This window comes from Cyrtonyx montezumae, unplaced genomic scaffold, assembly GCF_038088225.1.
Source record: "Cyrtonyx montezumae isolate F1298 unplaced genomic scaffold, pur_monq_1.0 scaffold_23, whole genome shotgun sequence".
Lineage (NCBI taxonomy): Eukaryota > Metazoa > Chordata > Aves > Galliformes > Odontophoridae > Cyrtonyx > Cyrtonyx montezumae.
Window position 1 is genome coordinate 739,055 of NW_027071970.1, and position 23,868 is coordinate 762,922.

General features: G+C 55.7%; 1 protein-coding gene and 1 long non-coding RNA gene across 2 annotated transcripts; one reads left to right on the top strand and one right to left on the bottom strand.

Annotated features, from left to right (window-relative positions):
• Nucleotides 1–4,511: 4,511 nt before the first annotated feature.
• Nucleotides 4,512–15,237, bottom strand: TBX3 (T-box transcription factor 3). Its single transcript, XM_065738738.1, has 7 exons — nucleotides 14,019–15,237; nucleotides 12,030–12,297; nucleotides 10,736–10,882; nucleotides 8,876–8,952; nucleotides 7,408–7,565; nucleotides 5,520–6,223; nucleotides 4,512–5,160 (listed from the first exon to the last, which is right to left on the bottom strand). The coding sequence occupies exons 1-7, from the start codon at nucleotides 14,411–14,413 to the stop codon at nucleotides 4,711–4,713; spliced, it is 2,199 nt and encodes a 732-aa protein (XP_065594810.1). The 5' UTR covers nucleotides 14,414–15,237; the 3' UTR covers nucleotides 4,512–4,710.
• Nucleotides 15,238–20,864: 5,627 nt separating this feature from the next.
• On the top strand, nucleotides 20,865–22,346 carry LOC136050018 (uncharacterized). Its single transcript, XR_010622366.1, has 2 exons — nucleotides 20,865–20,970; nucleotides 21,918–22,346. It is a non-coding gene; the product is annotated as an uncharacterized LOC136050018 (long non-coding RNA).
• The last annotated feature ends 1,522 nt before the right edge of the window (nucleotides 22,347–23,868 follow it).

A 23,868-nucleotide genomic window follows, 5' to 3' on the forward strand; every position in this document is an offset into this window, starting at 1 on the left:
TTTCTCTCGAGGTCTCTTTGATCTACGAGGCCTGGCGCGCTGTGAGCCCGGGTGCGAGAGGGGCCTGTCGGGGCTCCCGCAGCCGAGACATGAAAGGAGAAAAAGGGCGGCCAGAGTACGGGGATCGACCGAAGGGCTCGAATATTTCATATTCCTGGTAGCTGTCAAGTCCAAAAGCAGCAACCTTCCTCCCGCCGGCAGTTTGCAGAGGGCAGCTGCATGTGCGCGCGTGAGGGGCCGGAGCGCACCGTGCACCGCGGCCGGGAGGGGGGGAAGAGGGCCGTAAATTTGCGCTTGTAATCAATCAATAATTAACTAATAACAGAGCATGGGCCGAGCGGGCCCGGCAGGACGGCGGCGGGAGCGGCTGGGCCTCATGGAGGTGGCTCCCGTGCCTTTCCCATCACCCTCCTCCCACACCCCCATCCCCGAGCTGCTCTGTCCCTTCTGCCCCTCTCCGGGCTGGCCTCACCGCCTCAGCCCCGCTTTCCCATAGACTTTGGACCGGCGGCCGAAATTCCCTCGGGTAAAACCCGGCAGAACTCGCGACCAAGCTCCGCTGCCCGGCGAGAGAGAGTGGGCGCTTTTTCCTTCCCCGCTCCCCATCTCCCCACGGGGCCTCCATCCCCGGTGGATGTCCCCGCGTCCTCCTCCCAGGGTCCCTTCGGGGCCGCCCCGCACTGCCCCGGCTGCCCAAGAGGTGGCGCCGCCGCCCCGCCGGACCCCCCCGGCGCCGAGCCCCCCCCACCCAGCGCCGGGTCGCCTGCATCAGCCATAAAACCATTGAGGATATCAAGACAGGCGCCAGGTGAGTAATAGACAGGATAATCCAGAGAGATTGCTCGCTGTTTACCTCCATCCACAAGCGCCACAAGAGTTACTCATTAACGTTACTATATACAAATAAGATACACAAGAGATAAAGCCATTTGCAAGTCAGAGTTACACCTGCGGTACACGGATTTCTTGCGAGGGCATGAAGAGGGGGAGGTCAGCGTTAGGCCCGTGGGAGGGGGGGGGGAAGAATCAATCAGGCCGCACCCCCAGCGCCTAAAACGCAACGGTGAGCTCCGGTGCCTGCAAAGCGGCTACCTGGTGCCTGCAAAGGGAGGCGGAGACGGTTGGGTTGCTCAGGATCGGCGCTGAGTTTCCTCTCCGACTCCCAAAATCTACCACCATCCCTCGCTCCCCCCCACACACATACGACAACCGCCCTCCCTTTGTGAGAGATTGCGGGGGGGGGGGATGGGGGGAGGGGACGACAAGCAGCAGGGGAGGGAAAAAAAAACAAAACCAGGCGTTCCTGAAACCGAATGAATGAGAACGACATGGAGGGGGGGAAAGTGTGGCGCTGAAAAGTGCCTCTCCGCCGGTTCTAAGGAGAAAAAGCTGAACCACGAGTCTGCGGGGAGATCCTACGACTCCAGGGGCTGATAGGGCCTCTGTGCCCCCCACCCGGGTCCGACAACCCCGGGAACAGCAGAGGATCTGAGTGACAAGAGACATCCATCTCGTGGGGTTGCAGCCCGGAGCCTGTTTGTTTGATGTGTTGTTGTTTTGTTTTTCCCAGCCCCGACCCCACCTCTCCGTCCATAAAAACCCCACCTCGCTCCGAGGCACGTCGGCGTACTGCAGCGTTTCGTCGGGCCGGGAAGGGGGGAGAGGGAGCGAAAAATCTTGGGGGAGAACGAGAGAAAAGCCCCGCTCAGTTCAAACCCCCAGCGACCTGGCGGGCTGTGTGTCCCGGGCTTAAAATACACCCCTTAAAATAAGAATGCTCCCTCCGAAAAGTGAAGGGTCCGAAACGAACAGGGAAAAGGACTAGCGGTGTGCGGGAGTTTCCTGCTGGGTGCCCGGGTGATGTGCTCAGCATCATCGAGACCCCCCAGCTCTCAGAGGCAAGGACCCCTCCGCGACCGCAGCTCCCAACTGGAGGGGTGGAGATGTCCTTTTCTGACAGAATTTCCCCCAGAAAATGAGCGGGGCCGGTCGGCTAGGCACTGCAGCCGGGGGTCCCCCCCGGCCCGCATGACTGGGCCCGGCGGAGCAGCTTTGAAAATGAGGGGGGAAAAGCTCCGTGACCGCGTTCCCCCTGAGAACCTCTTTCTCTCACCGGCACAGGACCCAGAGGCCGCGGGCCGAGGGGCAGGCAGAGCATAAAACAGGATCCGGGCTGGAAGTACATCCTTATAATATTTATTACTGGCGGAGGATGAATCACTTTCCAATATACGGGCCACTAACTGTTGAAGGGGGGGAAATCTCTTTAACGAGGAGGAATATATATGTTGTGCTTAGGGATGTACTCACGGGCTGGCAACGCTGCAGGCGGGGGCTGCCAGCTCCTCGCTCCGCTCCCGGTGACCGCCCAGCCCACGTCCCTCCCCAGCACCACGCCACTCCACAGATTATTCTCAGCGTATCCTCAGCCCCACAGCAAAAAGGGGCGAGCCCCAGGGGGACCCCCCGGCCGGGTGCTGACTGGAAGGAGCCGGCCCCTGCCCGGACAGCGCCGTAACCCCAGCGGTTCGACAACTCTTTACCTGGAAACTTTTGAGGAGGGTTCTGCATTAAATTTTAACCGATCTATTCTCCAATTCTTCACTTTTGCTTTATTAATTTATGACAGATAAAAGCATCGCTGAGCCGTTCTCATTAACTTTTCAAACGCCACTTAATCTCATTCCATTAAAAGAGGTGACTTAGTACCCTCTGGATCCGCTTTAAAAGAAGTTGGGGGGGCGGGGGGGAAGACGGAAAGGTACATTAAGCAGCTTGCTTAAACCGCGGGATTCCCCGGCCGATCCGCGCAGGATCCTTTCACGAGGGGGGTTGAGATGGGCGGACAGCGTGGGGGGGCAGGGCAAGGCCCCCGCTGCCGGGCAGGTGGGTTGGAGGCACAGCACAGGACGCCCGGCACATTTCAATAAAAATTTATTTGAAACTTCGGCGAGTTTTAAAAGAGAAAAAAAAATACAGAAAAAAAAGCACTTCTCGACACTGATATCGCACAAAATATCCCTTCATTTTTTTTTTCCTTTGAACCAGCACCTGACGTTCAAGCCAAGAAAATACGCACCCACTCAAAGACAACAGCAAGCACAGTAGTAAAACTCCGTCGCATTTCGTGTTCGTTGTTGTTTTCTTTCTTTGACACACCAAAGAAATAGGAAAGAATAACGCAAAGTGAAGAAATTCCTCCACCCATCAACATTTTTTTTTCTCCCGAGCCGCTGGCAGAGCCCGTTGTCGCGGATGAACGTATAGAAAATCCATGTTTTCTTCTCCCGTGGTCGAAATTTGAATCGGAAAGTAGCACTTGAACACCGGGGAGAGCGAGGATTAAAAAAGCAATAGCGCGGCACGTCTCGTTTTCTCCTGCTTTTTTCGCTTTGTGGGCTCTTTGATGAACGCTGTTTGTTGCCCCTCTGCCTCTTGCAGCCGGCTCTTGGCGAGGGGTGATCTGAAGGCGAGAAGCTGAGCTCGGAACTCGCAGGTCCGGCCCGGGTCGCTCTGGGTCGGAGTTGGGCTGGGAGTGGGTAAGAATTACCGACTTGAAATGAGAAGAGAAGAAAACAAAAGACAGCTGCAGCCGTATTTACAGAGATATGTACAACGTCAATAAATTAAAGTTTAATTTCGAGTATTCATATTCCACGTATTTACAAGAGTTATCAAATAATTACATAAATACTTTGCTTTAATAATAGTGTCCGCTTTTTTTTTTCTTCTCAGCATGTTTTAACCTTGTTATTGCATATACAATGAAACAGGGAAAGCTGTGATAAACCTACAGTCGAGCTACAGAGGTTTTTAGATAAAATAAATCCACTTTTTTTTTTCTTTCCAGCTACACTTCTTATTGTTGTTGCTACGGGGAGGGTCTGTAAGGAAGAGGGAAGAGGGTCTTCTTTTCGTTTTTATAATTACAATTATTATTATTATTATTATTATTATTATTATTATTATTTTGTCCCTGGGATTTGAAACGAGCGTCAGAAATAAACAACGAAACCCCAACGAAATAGAAATATAACACCCCGCCCCCCCTAAAAAAGCAGACTACTACAGAACATGCAAAAAAAGCCACCGACTGGCTCTCAGACATCACAATAATATTTCAAACACACAGCTTCCCTTAATATCGACTAAGAGGGCTGTTGCTAACAACCCACCCAGGAAACAACTGTCGAATAAGTGATATGCGAGTTACTTATACAGTTTTCTCAAGGAAAAAAAAATCACTTTTCTTACTTCCTTTTATTTATACGTCCGTTTGGTGGTTTGCTTTGCTTTATTTCGTTTTCAGGCGTTTTGTTTTGTTTTTTTCCTTCCCCCCCCCCCCATTTTTTTTTTTTTGCCTTTTTACACAGTGAAGGAAAGAAGGGGGGGAGGGTCGGGGAGGGGGGTGGGACGGACACGCATTCCGGCGGCCCCTCGGCGCGGCAGCCCCCGGCCCGGCTCCCAGCCCGGTCCTCCCCTGCTCCCCCCTCCCCCAGCTCGACAGATACTTCTTGCTGAGCAGCGCACACACGACGCCGGGCGATTTATATTAAAAATACAAATTAAAAACTCAGAAAATAAAATAAAATAAAATAAAACGGAGGGGGTGGGGGGGAGGGAAGGGTGCTGAAAGACTTCACAGGAATGGAGGATGTGGTTTCTTTCAAACAAAGTGCATTGCGAGACTGGTTTGAAATGAGCTGGCGGCTACGGGGAACCGCTGCGGGATCTGTCCTGCTTGGGGTCGAGGCCGCTGACCAGGCGCTGGATGTTCTGCAGTTCGCTGGTGGCCGCCTCCTTGTCGGCTCCCAGCTTTGGGGACAGGGATACGGAGCCGGAGGAGAGTGTGGACGAGCGGCTGGTGAGGTCCGAGGCGGAGTCCAGGGGCACGGCGCCGGGGCTGGAGGCCAGAGCGCTGCCTTTGCTCTCCCCGGAGGTCGCGGCCAGGGCCCCAGGCAGCGCGGTGGTGAGGAGACTGCTGCCGTCGGGCAGGGACACGGGCAGCGGGTAGGGGCTGTACCGGAGCCGGGGCCGCACGGCGTTGAGGAAGGGATGCCGGTGCACTGAACTGGAGGCCGCGCTCGAAGCCGCCGCCGCCGCCGCCATGTAGGTGTAGGGGTAGGGGAAAAGGCTGCCGAAGGGAGACATGGCCAGACCCTGTGGGAGGGAGGAGGAGGGAGAGAAAAAGTGTTAGCAGCACGTGCCCGCTCTCTGCCCAATGCTCCCCACACAACATGACCCACGAAGCCGGGCATCTTGCCCACTCCAGAACCCTGGGTCCCCGAAGGCTCTGCACCAAAATTGCCCCGGGAAGCACTGAGCCCCGAGTGGGGCACAAGGAGCTGGAGGGGCTCCAGCTGGTCCACTCCTCACCGGTGAGGCTTCCCTCCCCCCCAACCCCGATCCAACTGCTTATTCAGCGAGCAGGGTGACCTGCTTGCCCCTGCTTGCTTCGGAGGAGCACCGGGGAACCCGCGGCGGTCGGAACCTGCCCACCTGGGGCCGTCAAGACGTACCTGAGAGGCCAGGACATGCTGCTGCAGGTGGAAGGGCAGAGCGGCCGTGGATGCTCCCGAGAGTCCCTGGGCCGCCGCCGTGGCCATCACCGTGCTGTCCAGTCCCGAGCCGCCGGCGGAAGCCCCCGACACGGTAGCGAGCAGCGGGCCCATGCCCGCGGCCATGCCAGAGAAAGCCCCCCCCATAGCGAACTGCCCGGGGTGCAGCAGCAGCGGGTGCCCGTTCCCTAGAGGGTTGAAGAACTGCTGTCCGGCCAGGGCAGGGGGGAACCCCAGGTTCTGCAAAGGTCCCTGGCTCAGGTGCGCCGTGCTGTCGGTCTGGACCGTGAGGGGGGCAAAGGGCTCTTTGCCCAGCAGCCGATTCTCGTCTACTTTAGGGCCGTCCCGGTGGGGGCTTTTCAGTTCCTCGCCGCTTAAACCTCCCCCACGGCTGCTGGAGGAGATGGTGGCCGGGCTGTGCCGGGAGTCCGGGGGAGCTTTTTCCGTCCTCTCCCGGCTCCGGCTCGTCGCCGAGTCGCTGGGGAAGAAGTGGCTTTTGGAAGGGCTGCCTCCCTTGTCCCGGGGATCGTCACTCGCGGCAGCCCCGGAGCTGGCCGGCGCGGGGGTAGTGGCCGTGGTCGTGCTGATTTTGCCCGACTCGCTGGCTTCTAGCAAAGGGTCGTCTTTGCTGTCGGCATCGCTGTCACCTTCGCTGGGACAGAGATCTGCAAGACAAAGGCAGCCCGGGGCTGGGAGCCGGCACGGCGCGTCCCTAACCCCCGCCGGGCTGCGGCAGGGCGCATACACTCCCCCGGCCTGCCGGCAATTCCAATGGCAAGGGTGGGGATCACTTCTTAAAAGATAAGTATGTCCACCCCTCCGCCCCGGCTCCCAGCGGGAAGAGAGCACTGGTCTCAGTGCAGCGACCCCGTACAGCCCGGGGACCCCAGGCCTAGGGGCACCGCTCCCCCGAGGGCAACATCCCCTGCCCGCCCGCCCCGTCAGGCCTTGTACCCTATCAACTTTTTCAAACTTTGGAGCCCTTTCGACGGTCGAAGGTTGTAGCCTTCCCTCTCCTCGGCCTCCGCCATGCTGAGGACTCCCCCTTCTCCTCCTCCCCAAAACGCTTCGCTGGATTCCTCTGCACTTCATCTCCTAATTTCAGCGCCCCAGGTGCGAAGATCTGGTTTGCTTTTCGGGTCCCCTCCCAGCTTCCCTCCCCTCAGCTCGGCAGGACTTTAAACAAACGAGTAAAGCAACAACAAAAAAGAGGTTGTTTCCTCCTCCCTCTGTGCTCACCCCCCCGGCCCCTGGATGGATTAATTCATGTGAAAGAGCTGCAGACAGCTTCCAACCCCGCACGGAGAGAAAGAGAGGGGGATTTTTCTATAACAAAGTTCGGGACTGTATCCAGGGGAAAGATCCTTCCTCTAATAACAGATTCAGGGAGGAATATTAATGGAGTGACTCCAGTTTTGAACTTTTGCCCCGTGGTCTGTCTTTGCTCCCTTGACTTGGAGCTGGCTCCTTTCTGAAGCTCGGAGGGGAGGAAGGAGCAGGAGAGGGGCCAGGAGAGAGGGAGGAGGGGGGAAAGAGAGAGGACGGGAGAGAGGGGAAGAGGGAAAGGGAAGAATATGCAAGGAGAAGAGATAAATAAGGAAAGAAGGGAGGAGGGAGGGAAGAGGAAAAGAAGGAGACTGGAAAAGATGAAACAAAAGAAAGAACAAAAATGGAAGAAAGGAGCGGGAGAAAAGAAAGAAAAGGGAAAAGAAAGAAAAGGTGAGAAAAGAGAAAGCTGAAGAGAGGCAGGAGGAGGGCTGGGGTCGGGGCGCAGCGATGCATGGTCCGTGCTCCCAAGCAGGACTCGTCCGTCCCCGCTGTCTCCACGGGGCCGGAGCTCAGCACTCACCTTTGAGGCTGGAGGTGCCGACGGCAGGCACGGTGGGGCAGGAGGACTGCGCAAAGCACTTGAAGGCTGTCTGCTCGTTGGATGATTCGTCCGAAGTGGGGTTTTCTTTCTTCTGCCTCTCGTCATACACCCGCATGGACTGCAGGGTCAGCTGCTTCCTGCCAGGCACACGGAGCTGCTGGGTGAGCAGCACCCTGCCACCCCACCCCGGCCTCCAACACCCCATAGGGATCTCCTCTAGGGAATCCTATATTCCTTAGGGAACCTATGGATGGGTGTGTGGGGGACTGGGCACAGGGTTTTGGGGGAATGCACTGTTTGCAGACAGAGCCAAGAGCTTGGCTGCTAATGAGAGGAGATTTCTTGGAAGCTGTTAGCAGCGATTCTGAGTATGGCAGATATTAAAGAACGGGGGGGGGGGGGAGGGGGGGGGGAGGGGGGAGGGGTAGCAGAGGGAACTGCTCCCTGGAGATCAACTTTTAAAACACGAGGATGTTCCAGAGATATGAGCCATCTTAATGGTTGCTAAGATTGCTAGGAAGTGGTTATTTTGTTAGGCACTTTATGTAATCTTTTCACCAACAATTAACCCGGAGTAAAATCTATTTATATTTAGAGAGAAATTAGAAATCATTTCCGTCCTGTGGCTCCAGCACTGGCTTTATTTTCACACTGATGGACAAGAAGAGTTGGCGCATGTGTGTGTGTGGTATGCTGGGTTCAGTTCTGGGCATGGAGAAAAGCCTCTTGTTTAACATTACATCCCCCCCCCTCCTCTTTTTTTCTTTCTTAAAAAAAAAAAAAAAGGAACAGACATATTTATTCATGATCTAAAACTGAATGCAAATAACTAAAATATCCTGTCTCATGTAACAAAACAAAGCAAAGATTTATTCCTCACCAAGGGAGGGAAAAAAAGTAAAAAAAAAAAAATCCCTTTCCCTATTTTGGCCAATATTAAAAAAAACTAAAAAATCATGTGTTGTGTTAAAATGAATCTATTGGTGTTATTCCCACATTTCTGGGACATTCTGTCAAAGCAGTTTCTTTTTACATTTCTCCCCCGTGCTTTTCAGGAGAGTTCACTGGAAAATGCTGAGGGAGATCAGAGCAGCACTGCCCCCACTTCTCCCCTCTTCCAGTCCCAGCCACAATCCGTGGGGGTGCAACATTCCTGCCAAAACTTTAAGCAAAACTCATTTCTTTGGTGGCATTCACTGTCCTTCCCCTTCATCTGCCACCATCGCTTTCGTCGGCCCTCCCGTGTGATGCAAAAAGTAAACACAGAAAGCACGGAGCAGCTCACGTGCAATCGGTTTTGCATTATTAACGACAAGATCCTTATTAATTTTGGCGGGAGGAAGTGTGGTTTGGAGGAAATGCGAGGTGATTTTGACCTCTGGTCATGTTCTGAGCCTTGCACACGAAAACTAAATGAGGTGCCCATATATAATCTTTCCAGACTCACCTTTTTTCCCTCCTTCCATTCCCGGTGTCCCGAAAACCTTTGGCAAAGGGGTTGTTGTCAATTTTTAATTGAGTGATCTACAAGGAGAGAAGAAAAAAAGAAAACCAAACCAAAGCAGGGTTGGGGCAGAAAGGAGATTCGGTGAAAGAACGACTGACCCAACCTCCATTTCCCCACTTCCCACTGCCCAGGTGACAGCACCCAGTGCATAGGGCAGGATTTTGGGGTGAATCCCCCCATTTCGGTGCTGGCCAGTGAGACGTGCGGTGGTGGCAGTGAAAGAGCTCCGTGTCACCACCACCGCATCGGAATTCATTTAGCCGTGCAACGCGATCCATGCGAGTTATGCCTGCGCTTAAACTCTTTAAATGCCATAATTAAACCGCAAAGGAATCATACCCACCCCCTTGCTATAATAAAATACTTCGTATAATCGCATTATGCCCCGCGCGTGTACATGTGTTGGGGCACCGGGGGTGCCAGGAGCAGGCTGATCTGGGCCAGAGGTTGGGGTGGTAGGGATTTTGGCGGTGGTTTGGGGATTCTATGGGATCCAAGCTCGCTCCAGAATTTCCAGTTTAGGAGGAGAGCGGGACCCAGTGAACAAACAGCTTTGGACCCTGAGCAGCAGCGGTTCCCAGGTTCCCCCCTGCAACTCCTCTTGCATGCACAGACTGGAGGGAGCAGGGAAAACCCTTGCCAGAAGTGGAGAGACCCTCAGCTATGCAATCTGGGCAGTGCTCCTGACCCCCACACCCCGACCCCCCCGCGATATCAGAGCACCCGGCTGGAGCCGCGGCTCCTGTGCTTCCAGCTGCGGGACGGGACAGACAACGCCGCGCGAAGCAAAGTCTCTGCACGCGTTCACCTTCCATTTCCTTGCAAATGGGTGAGCAAAGCGAGAGCAATGCATGCTGAGCACTGCCAAAGAGGGGATGCGGGGAAAGGGGGGGGGTGCAGCCCCTCCTCGCGCCCGGCTCTGTGCCGTGGGGAATGGCAGCGGACAGCGGGATGGAACGAGCGGGGTCTGCGCAGCTCTGCGCTTCAGGCACACGCACACCAAGTTCTAATTTATAGACAGAAAAATAAGAGCCCCTTTTTGGCTCTTTGACTTCCTTCCACTTGACTTAATTATTGTAAATTCGCCTTTTGCCAGGCTCCCAAATGCACCACCTTGGTTGTGAGAGACAATAAAGCGACAGAAAAGGGAAGGCAGTGTCTGCAGCGCTGAAAACTTTCTCGCCCTGGCTCTGTGAGACCTTCCAGCTAAATTTGAGCAAGATACTCCTCTCTGATCAGAGCATATTTCTGCACCACAAAAAATAATAAAACACTGCAGGATGAAAAAAAAATATCATAATATAATAGTAATAGGAACCAGACATGTTCTCCAGCCTTATTGCCAATTGCTGTTAAAGGAGCTAAAACAGCACAAAGGCCAGGAAGAATTACAAAATCTCCAGCCACACTGCTCTCCCCCCTCTGTCTTTCGACACACGGATCAGATTCTTTTTCTGATGCGTCTTAGATTAAATCCACACTGAAAGCAGTGATCCCCACCCCATCCTGCCCCCTTTCCCCATGCCGGGGAGCAAAAAAACAAAAACAAAAACATATGTATAACCTAAGCACCCCACTCACACACACACGGCCCTCATTTTAATTGCCCTGCCTAGGGTCGGCTGTAGGAGAGTGCCCGACCCCCTCCCCCAGCACTGTCCCAAAGTCGGAGTGGGAAGATTTTGGGGAAACAAGTGGGGGAAGCGGGACGAGCTTGGTGATTTTTAAAGGAACAATGCAGAGTAAAAGCTCTCTGAAAAGCCAAAACATGTAAAACAAATCCTTTCTTAATCTCCTTACCTTATCATTCTGGTATGCGGTCACTGCGATGAATTCAGTCTCCGGGAACACGTAGGTCCGGAACGTGCTGTAGGGAAGCTTGAGAATATCGTTCGCTCGGACGATGTGGAAGCGGGGCTGGTACTTGTGCATGGAGTTTAAAATGGTCTGCGGTGAGGAGCGACCGGGGGAGGGGGTGGGATGGAGGGAAAAAGAACAGGGTGAGAGCCAGCAGCACCCGCCCGCGCTGCCCCGCACTTTCTCCTCATTTGTGTGCCCCGAGCGCACCGCAAACACATGCACACGCCGCGCAGCATCCAGCACAAAGCACTGACAGCTCCGGCTCGCCGCGCTGAGGCTCTCCTGCTGGACACCAGGGGAGATTTCCCGCTGGGGGGGGGGAGGGGGGGAGGGGTGCTGGGAATGTTATGTGGGCTTCGGACGCGTTGGCTTTATGTTTCAAGGCAAACAAAAAGAAAATAAAAATAAAGCAGAGACAGCAGCTACAATAGCAACACCACCACGAGCGCCTTGGTCAGGTCTAATTGCTCGCCTCAATCCACTTAAGACCTTCTGCGAGAGGCAAGAGCGGATCGTCTAATCGAATCACGGGCAGCCAATGCAATCTTCGGCGCATTAGAGATCCCCCGGCCGCGGCCACCGCCGCAGCCCCGGCTCCAGACATTCCCAGGAATAGAAAGAAACAGCGAGGAGCGGCGGGCACTTATCAGCAGTTTGTTTGATTTCGCTCGCAGGGGGAGCTTTTTATCTCTGCACACCCAGTAAATGTTAAGGAGTGGATAGACATGAATGGGCAACTTGACCTTTGCTTTTGGTTCCTGTTTATTTTCACTCCGGCTTGCTCCATGTTATCCAGATTAATATATGTTTGAATGTTTGCATACTTAGGCCTTTAAGCCCTTTTTACACATATGCATATCATTTTCCTATGCTTAAAAAGTGTGATCGTTTCTATTAAAAATATACCACATATATATATATCAAGCCAATGCAGCTCTGAGGTATATCGAGTTGCACTAAGTTGGAAATATATCTCTGAAGTTAATTCTGAATGGCACAGATTGAGTGTTTGGAAAGCTTACAGAATAAACTCGCTTGTTTAATCCTGACCTCGGCAACAGAAAAAGAAAGGAACACTCTAACCGGACACACGCACACCAGCAAGCTGCGTGGAGGGGGCTGCTTATCCCCCGTTTTCCACACATGTATGGTGCCCCAATTTGCAGCGCCTGGGAAAACTCCGGGCCGGGCACTGCGGGGGAACACTGCTTGGGGAGAGGGGAAAAGGACTCACAAATCCGTGCTTGTCGGAGATGTTGTTAGTGAGCTTCAGCTTGTGAAAGGTGACGACTTTGGACATCCATTGTTCTCCGGTGGCCGGGCTGTCCGGGTGGATGTACATTCTCTTTGGCATTTCAGGGTCAGCTTTGCCGGCTACCATCCACCGGGAATTATGGAATTTGTACCTACAGTCGTCAGCCGCCACAATATCCATCAATAAAATGTACTTGGCCTTTTTATCCAGTCCAGTGCATCTCACTTTAAATGGAGGAAACATTCTCCTATGGGCAGAGAAAGGGGAGATAAAGAAAAGACGAAAGAAAAAAAATATGTATAAACATCACAGCGTTGGAGTGTGCTCCTGGAGCTTGGTAGCCCTCCGTCCCTCAGAAGCAGAAAATTGCCCCCGCCCCCAGTGCAAAGATTTTTCCAACACTCCTAAGATTCAGGAGAAAGCCGTCCCTCAGGTGGGGAGTGGAACGTGCCCCTGCTGGGCAGCGGGCACCCACCTCTCTGTTCCTAAACAGCAAAGCCTCATTCAGCTCTCTCATATCTATCATTATAGATATATGTTATTTTTTTTTCCCCTCTGTTAAACAAAGAGATAGGAGCAGATCTTTCCCCAGTTAAAAATATTCCTCACTTCTACGACCTGCTCCATCGTTAGAGAGCAGAGGGAGTGCTTTTTTCATTAAGCAAAGAGGAGAAGAGCCCGCAGTGAGAGCTGCAAGGTCCCAGCGGCTGCTCACACGTCTGTGCGGAGGGCTCCCTGCGAACCGCGCTCCCCTCCGCTCCCATGTCCGGCTCCAAACTGCAACAGGATACCACAAATTTGCTGTTTATTATATCGAGCGGTTGGCATTCAGCAAGACCAACTTAAAAGGAAACACATGACTTTGCAACACGTAAGAGAGACTAACACTCGCTGAAGCTTTCGCGCAAAACTTTCGACCACAATTAAGAGAGAAAACTTGGGGAAGGCGGTAGAACGGGCCGGGGTGTTTGTTTTCTCCCCCTGCTGATTTCGGGGCTTTCTTTTCCTAAGCCCGCACCCTGCAAGCGGAGCGGTGAGAGGGCTGAAGCCGCAGCAAGGCAACCCGAGGCGGCTCTCACGAGCGGTTTCTCCCCCGGTCGCTCTCCCGGAGGACGGCACGCCGATTGTTCGCTGCCTTCCCCAGGGCGTGCGTTAGAAACACGGCCGAGCGCGAAGGGTTCGCTCGCTGCGTGTCATCACATCCACAGGTAGAGTTGTTAAGGAGCACAAACGTCAGTTAGGAGCGAATATAGAGAGGGATTTCAGACTTGCAAACCTATAAAATGCCGAAATGCAGACCGTGGTGCGCGCCGTGTGCTTTCATTCATTCACACGTGAAGGTTATATAAATACATGGACACGCAGCGTGCTCCTGCAGGAGCTGCAAACCCTTCCCTGCAGCAGCGCGGGTGATTTTCGCCGCTTTTTCTGCATTTCCAGACAAAATTAGTCAGCAGAAATGCGTGCTCGTATCACGGCAGAGATACAGGCACAAGAGAGGCAGCTGATAAACAGAATCTCCCTGCTCTCCTGCAGCTACCACCTCACCAGCAGAGATATGTCACTACAAATATTTTTTGCTACATTTCCCTTTCTCTTCATGAAAAACGAAAAACCGTGTGCAGCAAGGCTGCAATCAGGCCGGCGCCTTTTTCAGCCCCAAATTATTTTCTTTCTGCTCCCAGAAAGTATTAAGCTGCTGAACCATGAAGAGCCCCTCTCGCCCCCTGTGTGTGCACCGAGAGCGGCCGGTTCGTGGTTCAATAGTTGAGCCTTTCCCTGGAGTGCACTGCCCGCAGCAGGGCTTAGCAGCTGCCTCACACTTTTCCTAGTTCCAGATGAAATAAGCTCGATGGAGGCAATGCTGGAGAAAGGAGAAAGCCTTGCTCCGGAGCAGGCTGCCGGGTACAGAGACAGAGAGGAGGAGGGAGCCCGAAAACCCAAGCACGACCCCCGCCCCAGACCTACCTTCCCGATTTGGTGATCACCATCTCCGTGCCTCTTTTATGGAATTGTTCCCAAAGCTCTTTGGCTTCCAGGTGCACTTTCGGATCGTCTTCCACTTCTTCTTCTGGCTCCAGAGTTTTTAAAGGCCTCAAATGGGCTGCTGCTTGGTGGCCCAGGGAAGAAAAGGGGATAGCAGTCTCTGCAGCCCCCACTAGCTGATCCATAATGGGCTTAGCCAGGGCTCCGGGGAGGGAGAGGGCGGCTGCCCCATTGGGGGGCAAAGCCAGGGCCGGGAAGAAGGGGGGCTGATGTCCCAGCACAGCGCTCATGGCAAAGTCCGGTGCCCGGTGAGGTAAAAAAGGATGATAAGCCATGCTTGTCCCAGGGATCACTGGATCTCTCATCGGTATATTCATCCACTCCACTCCTCGGTCTTCCTACTGCTGGAGTAGTCCTGGAGTGGTTTCTAACAGCACATCACGAAGAAGAAAAATTAATATAATAACAATAACAACGAGAAAGCACCAAAAAGAAAAAAAAATAATAATAATAAGGTGGGGAGAAACAAGCCCTAGACAGCACAGTATGTGGGGGAGAGGCAGAACTTCTACAGCCTACAACTTCCCGAGCCGGGGCACATCCTCGGCCCTCGGGACAGCGGGGTAACAGAACTGTTCATTATTCGTCTTGCTTTTTGTGTTGTTGTTCTGTCTCTGAGTCTTTTTTTCCCCAGTGGAAGTCCTTGCGCTTGAAAAGCAATGCCGAAGAAGGGGAGAAAAAAAAATCCACCGGGTTCGCTGTGTGCTCCCGTTGCCGCGGAAGGGCTGGACAAGCCGAGATCCTTTTTTTCCTCTTCTTCTTTTTTCTCGTGCTCTCAGTCCCTCTTCTTCCGTCGCGGAGGGTGGCGGCTGGAAGCCGGGCTCGCTTTTTGGGTAGTTGGCTGTGTCCCCCCCTCCCCCCCACTCCTCCACCTTTCCTCCGTGCGGGCAGGCTGAAGAGCAGAGGCTGGGGAGGGAGGGAAAGCAGAGAGAAGCGAACAAACCCACCCCCCCTCGCCGAGCAGGGAAGGCTCCTCAGCAACCTTCAGGCAGCGGCAGCAGCAAAACTTGTAGGGAAATCTCGTTTCCGCCTCGCCTTCCCCCGCTCCGAGCAGGAGCTGGTCAGAGTGCCCTGATTTCCATCAGGATCTCTTCTTTCTTTCACCCTCCTCCTTTTTTTTTTTTTTTTTCCCTTCCCCTTCTCTTTCTCTTTCACTCTGCCTTAAAAAAAAAAAAAAAGAGAGAGAGAGAGAGAGAGAGAGAGAAGAAAAAGAAAAGAAAAAGAAAAAGAAAAAAAAAAGAAAATAAATCTGGAAAAATGATACTCTTGTCTCCTCTCCAGCAATACTCCAGCAAAGGGGAGAGGGAGAAAGGGAAAGAAAGGAGGAGAAGGGGAGGGGAGAAAGAGAGAAAGAGAAGGAGAGAGGAGAGAAGGAGCCTCTCAGCTCTGAGAATTCCCTGTGAGTCTGTGCTCTGCGTGCACCAGATTGTATGGATGTGTTGTGGGTTACAAGGGAGCTGGAGCCTCCTTGATTGGCTCTTTGACGCTTTCGGACCAATTGTGTGGCTCCATAGGCGTGGTTTTGACAGGTCGAGTGGAAGGGGGACAGAGCCGAGTTATAAAAAGAAGGTGTCGGAAACTGTAACGCTGCAGCAAAGCATCACTAGTACTCCGTGCCGTGTGAATATGTCAACATGATCAGAGGGGAGGGAGCAGGCGGCACCGGGCCGGGCGGCCGGGAGCCGCCTCTAGGGGGGGTTCTCGGGGCCGCCTCGCCCCCCGCCCGGCCCCGCCGTGCCCAGAGAGCGGCCCCGGCCCCGGCGAGATGGCAGCTGGGCGCTGCTGGCGCTCGGTAGGAGCTCCCGCCGCTGCGGCTCCCGGCAGCGCTGGGGAAGGCGGCGGGGGCGGATCGGGAGCTGGGAGAGGTTGGAAGGGGGGGGGGGGGTGGAAAGGAGGCGGCCCCCCGGCAGGGTGAAAGAGGTGGGGGTCGGGATCCGAGTACCCCCATACACCTCAGCCACGCCGAGCGGAGCTCTGGCCCGGCCCTTAGGGGTGGCCGGTGGGGAGGAAGCGGGAAAACAGCTGCGGGAAACCTCGGTATGCTCCCCCCGCACCCCCCTCCAAAAGCCCTGGGTCTCGGGAGCCTCTCGAGCCGCACACATCCTCGCTGCGCCTGCAAGCCGGCTCCCGCTCCCCCCCCCCCTCCGGGAAGTCGCTTCCTTTAAAGCAAAAAAACGGCTCCAGGCCTGGCCTCGGGCCGCTCCCCTCCCGATCCGTCCGTACCCGGGACCGAGACCCTGGGGTGGGAAACGGCGCTCGGGCGGCTCGGTCTCGGCTGCGCGCTTCGGCCCGGCCGCCGTGCTCTCGGGGCGATGGCTGCGGGCAGCGGGGGCCGCGCTCCGCTCAGCCCCAGCCCGGCGGCTGCTGATCGCCTGCGGACAGTAGAGCACCCCCCCTCCCCCTCCCCCCCGCAACTGGGAGGGACTGAAAAATTGAAAAATAAAATGGATTTATTATTATTATTATTTAAAGGGGTTATTTCTTTCTTTCTGTGCAGATGGGAGGAGTGCGGCCGCTCGGCTGGCTCCGGCGCAGAGAGGGTTAACGCTCCCACACCCCTCCTCTTCCATGAGGTGCGCGGGGAGGAGACGGGAAGTGCGGCTTTCCCCGCGGCCGGGCCGCGGTGCGGGGCAGCGTGGGGCGGGGGGCCCAGGCCCGGTCCCAACTTCTCGGTCCCGCTCCCTGCGGGGCAGCCCCCACGCGTGGGTCCCCGTCTGCCTCCGTCCGCTTGCCGAGTTTCTGGGAGACGTGTTTCCGGGGGGAGTGACAGTGCGGGACAGCAAGATGGGGCTTGCGCGAAAGTCAGCGTGTGCGGGGGGTGCGTGTGTCCGTGGGTGCGTGTCTGCGGGTCGCCGTGTGTGTCGGGTGGGGGCGTGGGTGCGCAGGACAAGCGCGTTTCGGGCGATGCCTGGAGGTGTCTGATCCCCGCCGGAGTCGGGGCCCAGGGGGATACTTCTGCGCCCCACGTCGTGCCTTAAAAGAGGGGGAGATAATCCTGCGGGAGGGGAGCGGGGAGAGCTGCCTGCGCGCAGATGGGAGCGGAACCTCTAAAGTGATTAGCTCTTCTAGCATTGCATTTTTGACGCACATGGTTAAGAGCGCTTGGCGCCAGCTTGGTGAAGTCCCTGTAGTAACCAGCGTCTAGGATCGCTTTGCATTCACCAAAATATCTCCCCTTTGGTCGGGGGTGGGGGTGGAAAAGGGAAGGGAGGAGGAGGGAGGAAAGGAAGCGGGAGTAATGCATTCAAAGAAGATGTGGGGAAAAGACAAGGGCGGGGGTAGGGGGGGAGCGTGATGTATTTCAAGGAACCAGGAGCTTAGCTGCCCGTGCAGCGCTCGCCTTGGCTGCGCGGTGGAGGGAGAGAGTCCTTCTTAGAGCTCTGCTTTGAAATGGGGCCTGGGCTCCCGCCTCCAGCCTCAGCGGGAACCCCAAAACCTTCCCCTTACGGAACCCACAACAAACGCCCAAAGACGTTGTTATTTGTTGGTGGAACGGCTCGGAGAAACTTGGCCGCAGTTTGCCCCAAGCAGGCCGCAGCTGTCTGCCAGGGACCAGGAGGTGCCCGCGGGCTCTTGCAGGACAAGCGCAGCCGCTCCCAGCGCCGCTTCGTCCCGCTCCCCGCGCCCGCCCCGCCGGTACGCGCCCTCGGGGCCGCGGTGGAGGCCGGAGCCGTCGGCGTCTTCGGCGACCGCCCCGCACCTTGCGCAGCGCTCGGCACCCACCCTCGCGGCGGCCCGCGGAGGGAAATCGAGCGTTTGCCGTTAGATTTCCAATGTCAGCGTCTGGCTAATGGCGTGCAAACTTCCGCCAGTTCCGAGTGACCTCCCCGACGAAGCCCCCTGGAGACTCGTATTATGAAGGGAGGCTGCACTAATCTAAGATCAAAAGCGGGAAGGTGCGAACAGTCTTTGTCTCCCTTCGGCCGCCTCATTCCCCCTCCTGTGTGTGATAAATCTACCCTGGCGCCGACTGCGCGCTGGATGATTAATTTGCAAGCAAACAAAAGGGGACCTGATGGCCAGCCATCTTAGTTAAATATTGGCCAGTGCTTCCAGCTACTTGTTAGCCGCCTTTTTGCCAGAAATAAATAAATAAGCGACGCGCGAAAATAAATAAATAAGGAGGCCCGCAAAAACGAAGAGCGAAAGGGGAGGAAGGAGAGGAAGAGAGTAAGGAAAAAAAACACACACACACAAAAAAAAAAAACCACCAGAGAGAGATCAGAGCCAAGGGCCGGGAGCCGAGCGGAGGTGGGAACGGGGCTGTGACGGGGGGAGGCCGGGTGATAGCACGCCGAGATAGCCGGCTGCCCCCGACCCGTCTGCAGGCCGTGCTGCACCAAGGCCGACACTATCTTGGCTCTTCAAAGAGTCATGAAAGGTCCCCGCTGGCTCCCCGGGCCGCGGCTCTCTAATCTAGGAACGCAGAAGCCAAAGGCCGGGCCGGGGGGGAGCGGCTTGCTGGGCTCCCAGCACCCCTGGCCTCCTCCTGAGCCAGCAACCTCGCTGATTTTCCCCTGGTTCAATGCAGACCGAGGGAAAGCAGAGCTGCCCTGATTGCAGAGCGGCTGGGAAAGCTCCGCTCGCTCAGATTTCGCCCTCCTAAGCAACTTTTTAGCGTTTGCACGAGAGATTGGGGCGTGTGGCGAGCCTCTCCCGGTGGCCCAAAGAGTCAGCTGGAGGGAGAAGGCAGGAGGAGAAGAATGGCAGCGCGACTGCGGAGCCCACACGTCCTCTCCCAAGCCTGCAGGAGCCGCTCCAAGGCGTGCGTGCGTGCTCCGAGCCCCGTGTGCGTGTGCAGGGGAGGCTGCGTGGGTGTGCGCGCCCCGCGGAGGGGGAGGTTGGGGGGGGAATGGAGTGCACTGGGTGCACCACAAATCCGTGATCCAGCAGCTAAAGCCGGGGAGTCCCCTTGCACCCCGTGCGTGCCGACTGACAGCGGTGTTTGTGGGTGCTGTGCAAGGAGTGGGGCTGGCACGCACCGCAGCCCCGCACCAGCGTGACTTTCCATCCTCTCGGTGCCTTTCTTTATGGCACTGCAGGTCCGAGCATCCCTCCTTCCAGGCATCCCCATCTCTTCCAGCCACAGCCTCCGCTCGGCCCCCAGCCCTCTGAAGGCAACACGCAGCTGTGGCTGGGCTATGTTTATCCCAAATAAAACGCAGTGGACTCGTTTACTTTGGCAGCTTTGCCGTAAATACTCGGGGGGGCGGCGATGACGTGCTTATTCCGAGCGCTGCTCCCCTCTCTATGCGGGCTCTTCTCGATCCAGAGGAAGGTGTCAGGGACTGGGGCTGGCGCTGGTAGTGCTCCGTCCCAGAGCCGCATTGCAGGCCCCGAGCACGATGAAACGGGTCCCTTAGGGGCCAGTCTGTACCCTCAGACCTCACGAACTGCTGCGGGGGAGGGAAGGGAGTCACTGCGGCAGCTCTTTGCCTTCCCTTCCGCAGAGCTCTTCCTCCAGTCGCCGGCTGAATTTTAGGGAAAACCTGACCTGAACGCTTTGCAAAGTAACCTGCCCAGGTCCAGAGAAGTACGACAAGGGATTAGAAGAGCATGAAAAACAAAACAGAACAACCCGACATGCTTCTCTCTCTGACCAGGTCACTAGTTCCCTTTCCTGGGACATGCAAAGCTGGAGGGAGCTGGAGATGCTTCTACACACACCTCCTCAAGGCACCAGAAAAAATACAAGTGGAAAGTGTGGTCGGAGAAATGTTCTCATCCTCCAGCCGTCTCTGGGGTGTGCCCCTGTGGGAAAGGCTGCCTGGCACGGTTTGGCTCGGCTCAGCACTGCCCGGCCCGGCACACGGCCTGGCTCCTGCTCGCTTGTCAGCTCAGTAGCCAGCTGGGTCACCAGGACGCTATATATTTTTGGACACCTCCCTAACACCTTAACTGCTCACATCCCTGCAGCAAGACCTGCTGTCACTTGGTCCCCATCCCCAAACAGCTCTGACGCTCTCCAGCCCGATCCATTTTGCTTCAGATGGGAGAGGAAAAAACAGAGGGCACCCGGAGGCGAGTCCCCACTCCAGAGCACCCCCCGCCCCCGAGCCCGGGCTGCCCTCTCCCCCAGCCTTGCCCCTCTGCAGCTTGCTTCTAGCAGAGGCGCAATGAGAGCCCCACTCCACCCCCCTCTCCCCTCTTCCCCCCCCCCCCCCCCCTTCCCCCCCCCCAACACACACTCTCTCTACACCGATCTTTCTGCTCCCACCACCGCTGGCTAAGCAAAAATTGTAAATAGAGTTCACTATTTGGATAAAGACTTTCTTTTTTAAATAGCCAGGCGTATACATACAGTTTGCCGCTCAGGAAGTAGAACTAATTGTCGTTTCCTACCGTCAAACAGATCTACCTTTTCAATGCTGTCTTTGTGTGTCTGCATAAGAGAGAGAAAGAGGGAGCGAGTGGTTACGTTTATTCAATTATTTAAACACACACACACAACACAACAACAATCCCGAGGAGGGACGAGCCTTCCCGAAGGAGCCCTCCAGCTCTCCAGATGCGGCATTCCCCCCAAACCCCCGCCCGCTCCCTGCAGACACAGTAGAACGAGGCAGAGAAACCGATTTTATCTGCTTTGACCATCGGCCGTGTTCTTTAACAACCCAGCCCCGGCGCTGGAACCTTGCCCACCGCCCCCGGGGTCTGCTCCGATCTTCTCCCCCGGGCACCCCCTGTGCAATCCCGAGGCATCGGCGGGCGCCGGCTGCAGCGGAGCACGGAGGGAAAGCGGGAGCCTCCGGCACCGGCGCTGCCACACTTCGCTCCCGTTTTCTTCGAGATGCCACGGAGCCATCCGACCATCGATTGATACCTCGGCCCGGGGGAGAAAAGGGGGGAGAACCAGCTGTTGCAGAAGGACATGGTAAATCTAATAGGGGCCACTGTCAATAGAGAAATGACAGAGAAGAAGAATTGGCTTCTTAAAGTCTGCTGAACTAACACTCATTATGTGGCCGCGGACACGTATTCTCAAACGGAGCCTGGTATCCATTACTATTTTCCTTACTAGGTTTCAATTAAAGAGAGATCTAACCCCCCACGCACGCCCCCTGACAGGAGATAAATGACAGGGAGGGGAGGCATCGGGCAGGTCCTGTCTGTACGCGACGTTTGTCGCCAAACCCGAGCTGCCGCCGTGCCCCAGCCAATTCCGCCGGCCGGGCAGGGATCGCTCCCTGCGGTGATCGCGGTGTGCCGGCCCCAAGAGCTGCTTTTCTCCCTGTCTATCTCCGCTCATTTTCTTTCTCCCGTTTTCCCATTTTGTTCAACTCCTCTCGTCTCCTGCCTGGCGGAGAAGCCCCGAGCTGGGTGGCTGCTCGGAGCAGGGGACCCTCGGGGTGACACCGTCCCAGTAACTGCATGTCACTTGCTCCCTCTCGAGTGAGATAAAAAGCGCAGAGTTCTCGGCACCGAAAACACACACACACAAACAATTTAATTTTTAGGGGAGGAGGAAAGAGCTTCATTTATTTTCAGTGCCCCACTGAAGGGGTTTGGGGAGCGTCTGGGAACAGTTTTTCCTCCTCCATTTGACCGCAGGCATCTGCCCGCAGCCCCATCGCGGGGCTCCGCCCGCCCTGCATCCATCCGGGAGATGCGAAAGGCACCGAAGTGTGCCAGCCCGGTCCTGGGAAACTTTTCGGTGGCGTAGAGTTTCCCCGTACAACTTGGCCACTGCGGCCAGCCTAAAGATGACACCCGACGTGCAGAGGAGGGAAGGAGAGGGAGCTGTGGGCTGCGTCCCAGCGACACTCTAAAAAGTGATATTCGACGGGTAAAGTCCTCTCATTCTCCCCCATCTCTTTCCAGCTTTCAGCGCGGACAGGGGACAAATCCCCGGGGCCAGCAGTCTGACCCCCCACATCCAGCTGTCCTCGGGACTTCGGGCAGTGCCACCGGCAGCCCCGTCCGTTCTGCACGTCAGGGAAAAGCTCATTGCTCTGCACACATAGAGAAGGGACCCAGCGAAACCATCCAGAGATGGTCACCGTGGGGAGCAGAACGAGCTGGGAATGTTCTTTATAAAAGGACTCCTTTCCGTCTTTAGGGCGTAGGAGGTTTTGAAGCGCCGTTTTATTTTAGTTTAGAGTTTTGAACAAACTTCAGATTGATTTCCAGAAAGCGCAAACGCGCACACATGGGAAAGTGAAAAAACCGGTCCTTCGAGGTCACCCTAGAGGGGGAGACGGGATCTGTACCCCTTTATATAAAATAAAATAAAGTAAAATAAAATAAAAACGTAACAGAAGGGGAAAGTTCTCATGCTTCCATGGTTTAAAACTACTTTAAATGATTTGCTTTTAATGGCACACGTGGCTGCAGGAGAGAGAGGATCTGCTTTCGATGTTGCACTTGCTCCTCACTTTCCTGTAGGTGTGTGTACAGACATACTTGTGCTTTGCAGCCCCCACCTGATGGCTCTCCCCGTCACCCCACCCTCCCTGGACCCGCAGCACGTCGCAGGCCACGCTCTCCCGCCGCAGTATCCTCTGCCGGGATCCAGAAGCACGGGCACAGCCGACTCCTACCCCAGCGTTTCTCCGGAGCAGCAGGGGTGTTGTGAACACTTATTAAACCCAGATGATTCGGGAGTTGGGGCATACGGAAAGGATTTCCAATTAAAGCCGAGCGGAGCGGAGTGGAGAGCAGCCAGCTTCGCGGCGCAGGTGTAAACAATATTTGTGCAGCTCTCGCTTCTCATCCCCTCGCTGCATTCCGCGGAGAGGAGAGGGAAAAGGGGTCACTTTTCACTCCGGGTCCCGCTCGCCCCGCGCCGGGCTCCCCACATGGTTCTGCGAGCAGCCGAGCGGCTTCGTGCCTGCAGCCCTTGGCCCCGGACCTCCTCCCCTCCGCTCACCTGTTGCTGCAGCCACTTCCGTAAAGGCAGGGACTTAAAGGAAAATTCAAGAGCTCCGGTCTCGGAATGCGGCGGTGGTGTAAAGTGGTGACACGGATGGCGGGGGTAGGACAGCACGAGGGAACAGTGGGCATCACCGAGGGCTTCTGGGTACTCACTCCCGCCTGGAAGAAGTGCTTTCTCGCAACTTCTGCGCCGGATTTGGGGGAATCTGGGAGCTCTGAAGCAGCTGGGAAGACGTTTCCCAGTTCGCCGAGAGCGCTCGAATTCGCGAAGCACCTCGGGGGCCGTGGGAGCTGCCCCCCAACAACCCCTGCCTCGTTAGCGAGGCCGGGAACGCTTGCTTCGGAGGTTCCAGTTTAAATAACGGAGAAAACATTCACGTGTGCTTAATCCACGCTTTCTTTAAATACCATCAGGACAATTGTCTCGATCCGAGGTCAGGGAAAAATCCCGTTCGGTGGAGACAAGGAGGAGACAGGGTGGCAAGAGAATGGGGGTTCTGGGGGCGAATCGTGTCCGCCGCCCGCGGAGCCGATGTCCCTGCCCTGGGGCAGGTTACGGGAGGCACAGTCCGCACAGACCCTGACCGTCCGTCCGTCCCGGGCAGCGAAGTGAGCAGAGCGGATTGTGAAAGACCGTGCGTGCTGGGACGTGGAGGGGGGGGGTTGAGAAGGGGGTGGAAGGGAGAAAACATAAGAAAAGCCCGTCCCAAAGAGCTGAAGTGGGCAGAGTATTACATGTACAAACATCCAAAGAAGATTGGAGCAGTACAAAGCGTCGGAAAATCCAGAGCAGCCACATAAAAAGAAAAGTTAAGTAGGAAGTGGTGTAAAAGCGTTGTCGTTTATTTCGCCTTCCCTTCCAGATGTTCTGCATAAAGCCCTATCTGTAGGGAGGAGG

Excerpts from the sequence above, each read along its gene's own strand:
- TBX3 (XM_065738738.1), bottom strand. The coding sequence starts at position 14,413 with ATGAATATACCGATGAGAGATCCAGTGATCCCTGGGACAAGCATGGCT. Across the intron at positions 10,883-12,029 it reads TCTCCGACAAGCACGGATTT|ACCATTTTAAACTCCATGCA; the intron begins GTGAGTCCTTTT and ends TCCTCACCGCAG. Across the intron at positions 6,224-7,407 it reads CGGCACCTCCAGCCTCAAAG|ATCTCTGTCCCAGCGAAGGT; the intron begins GTGAGTGCTGAG and ends TTTGTCTTGCAG.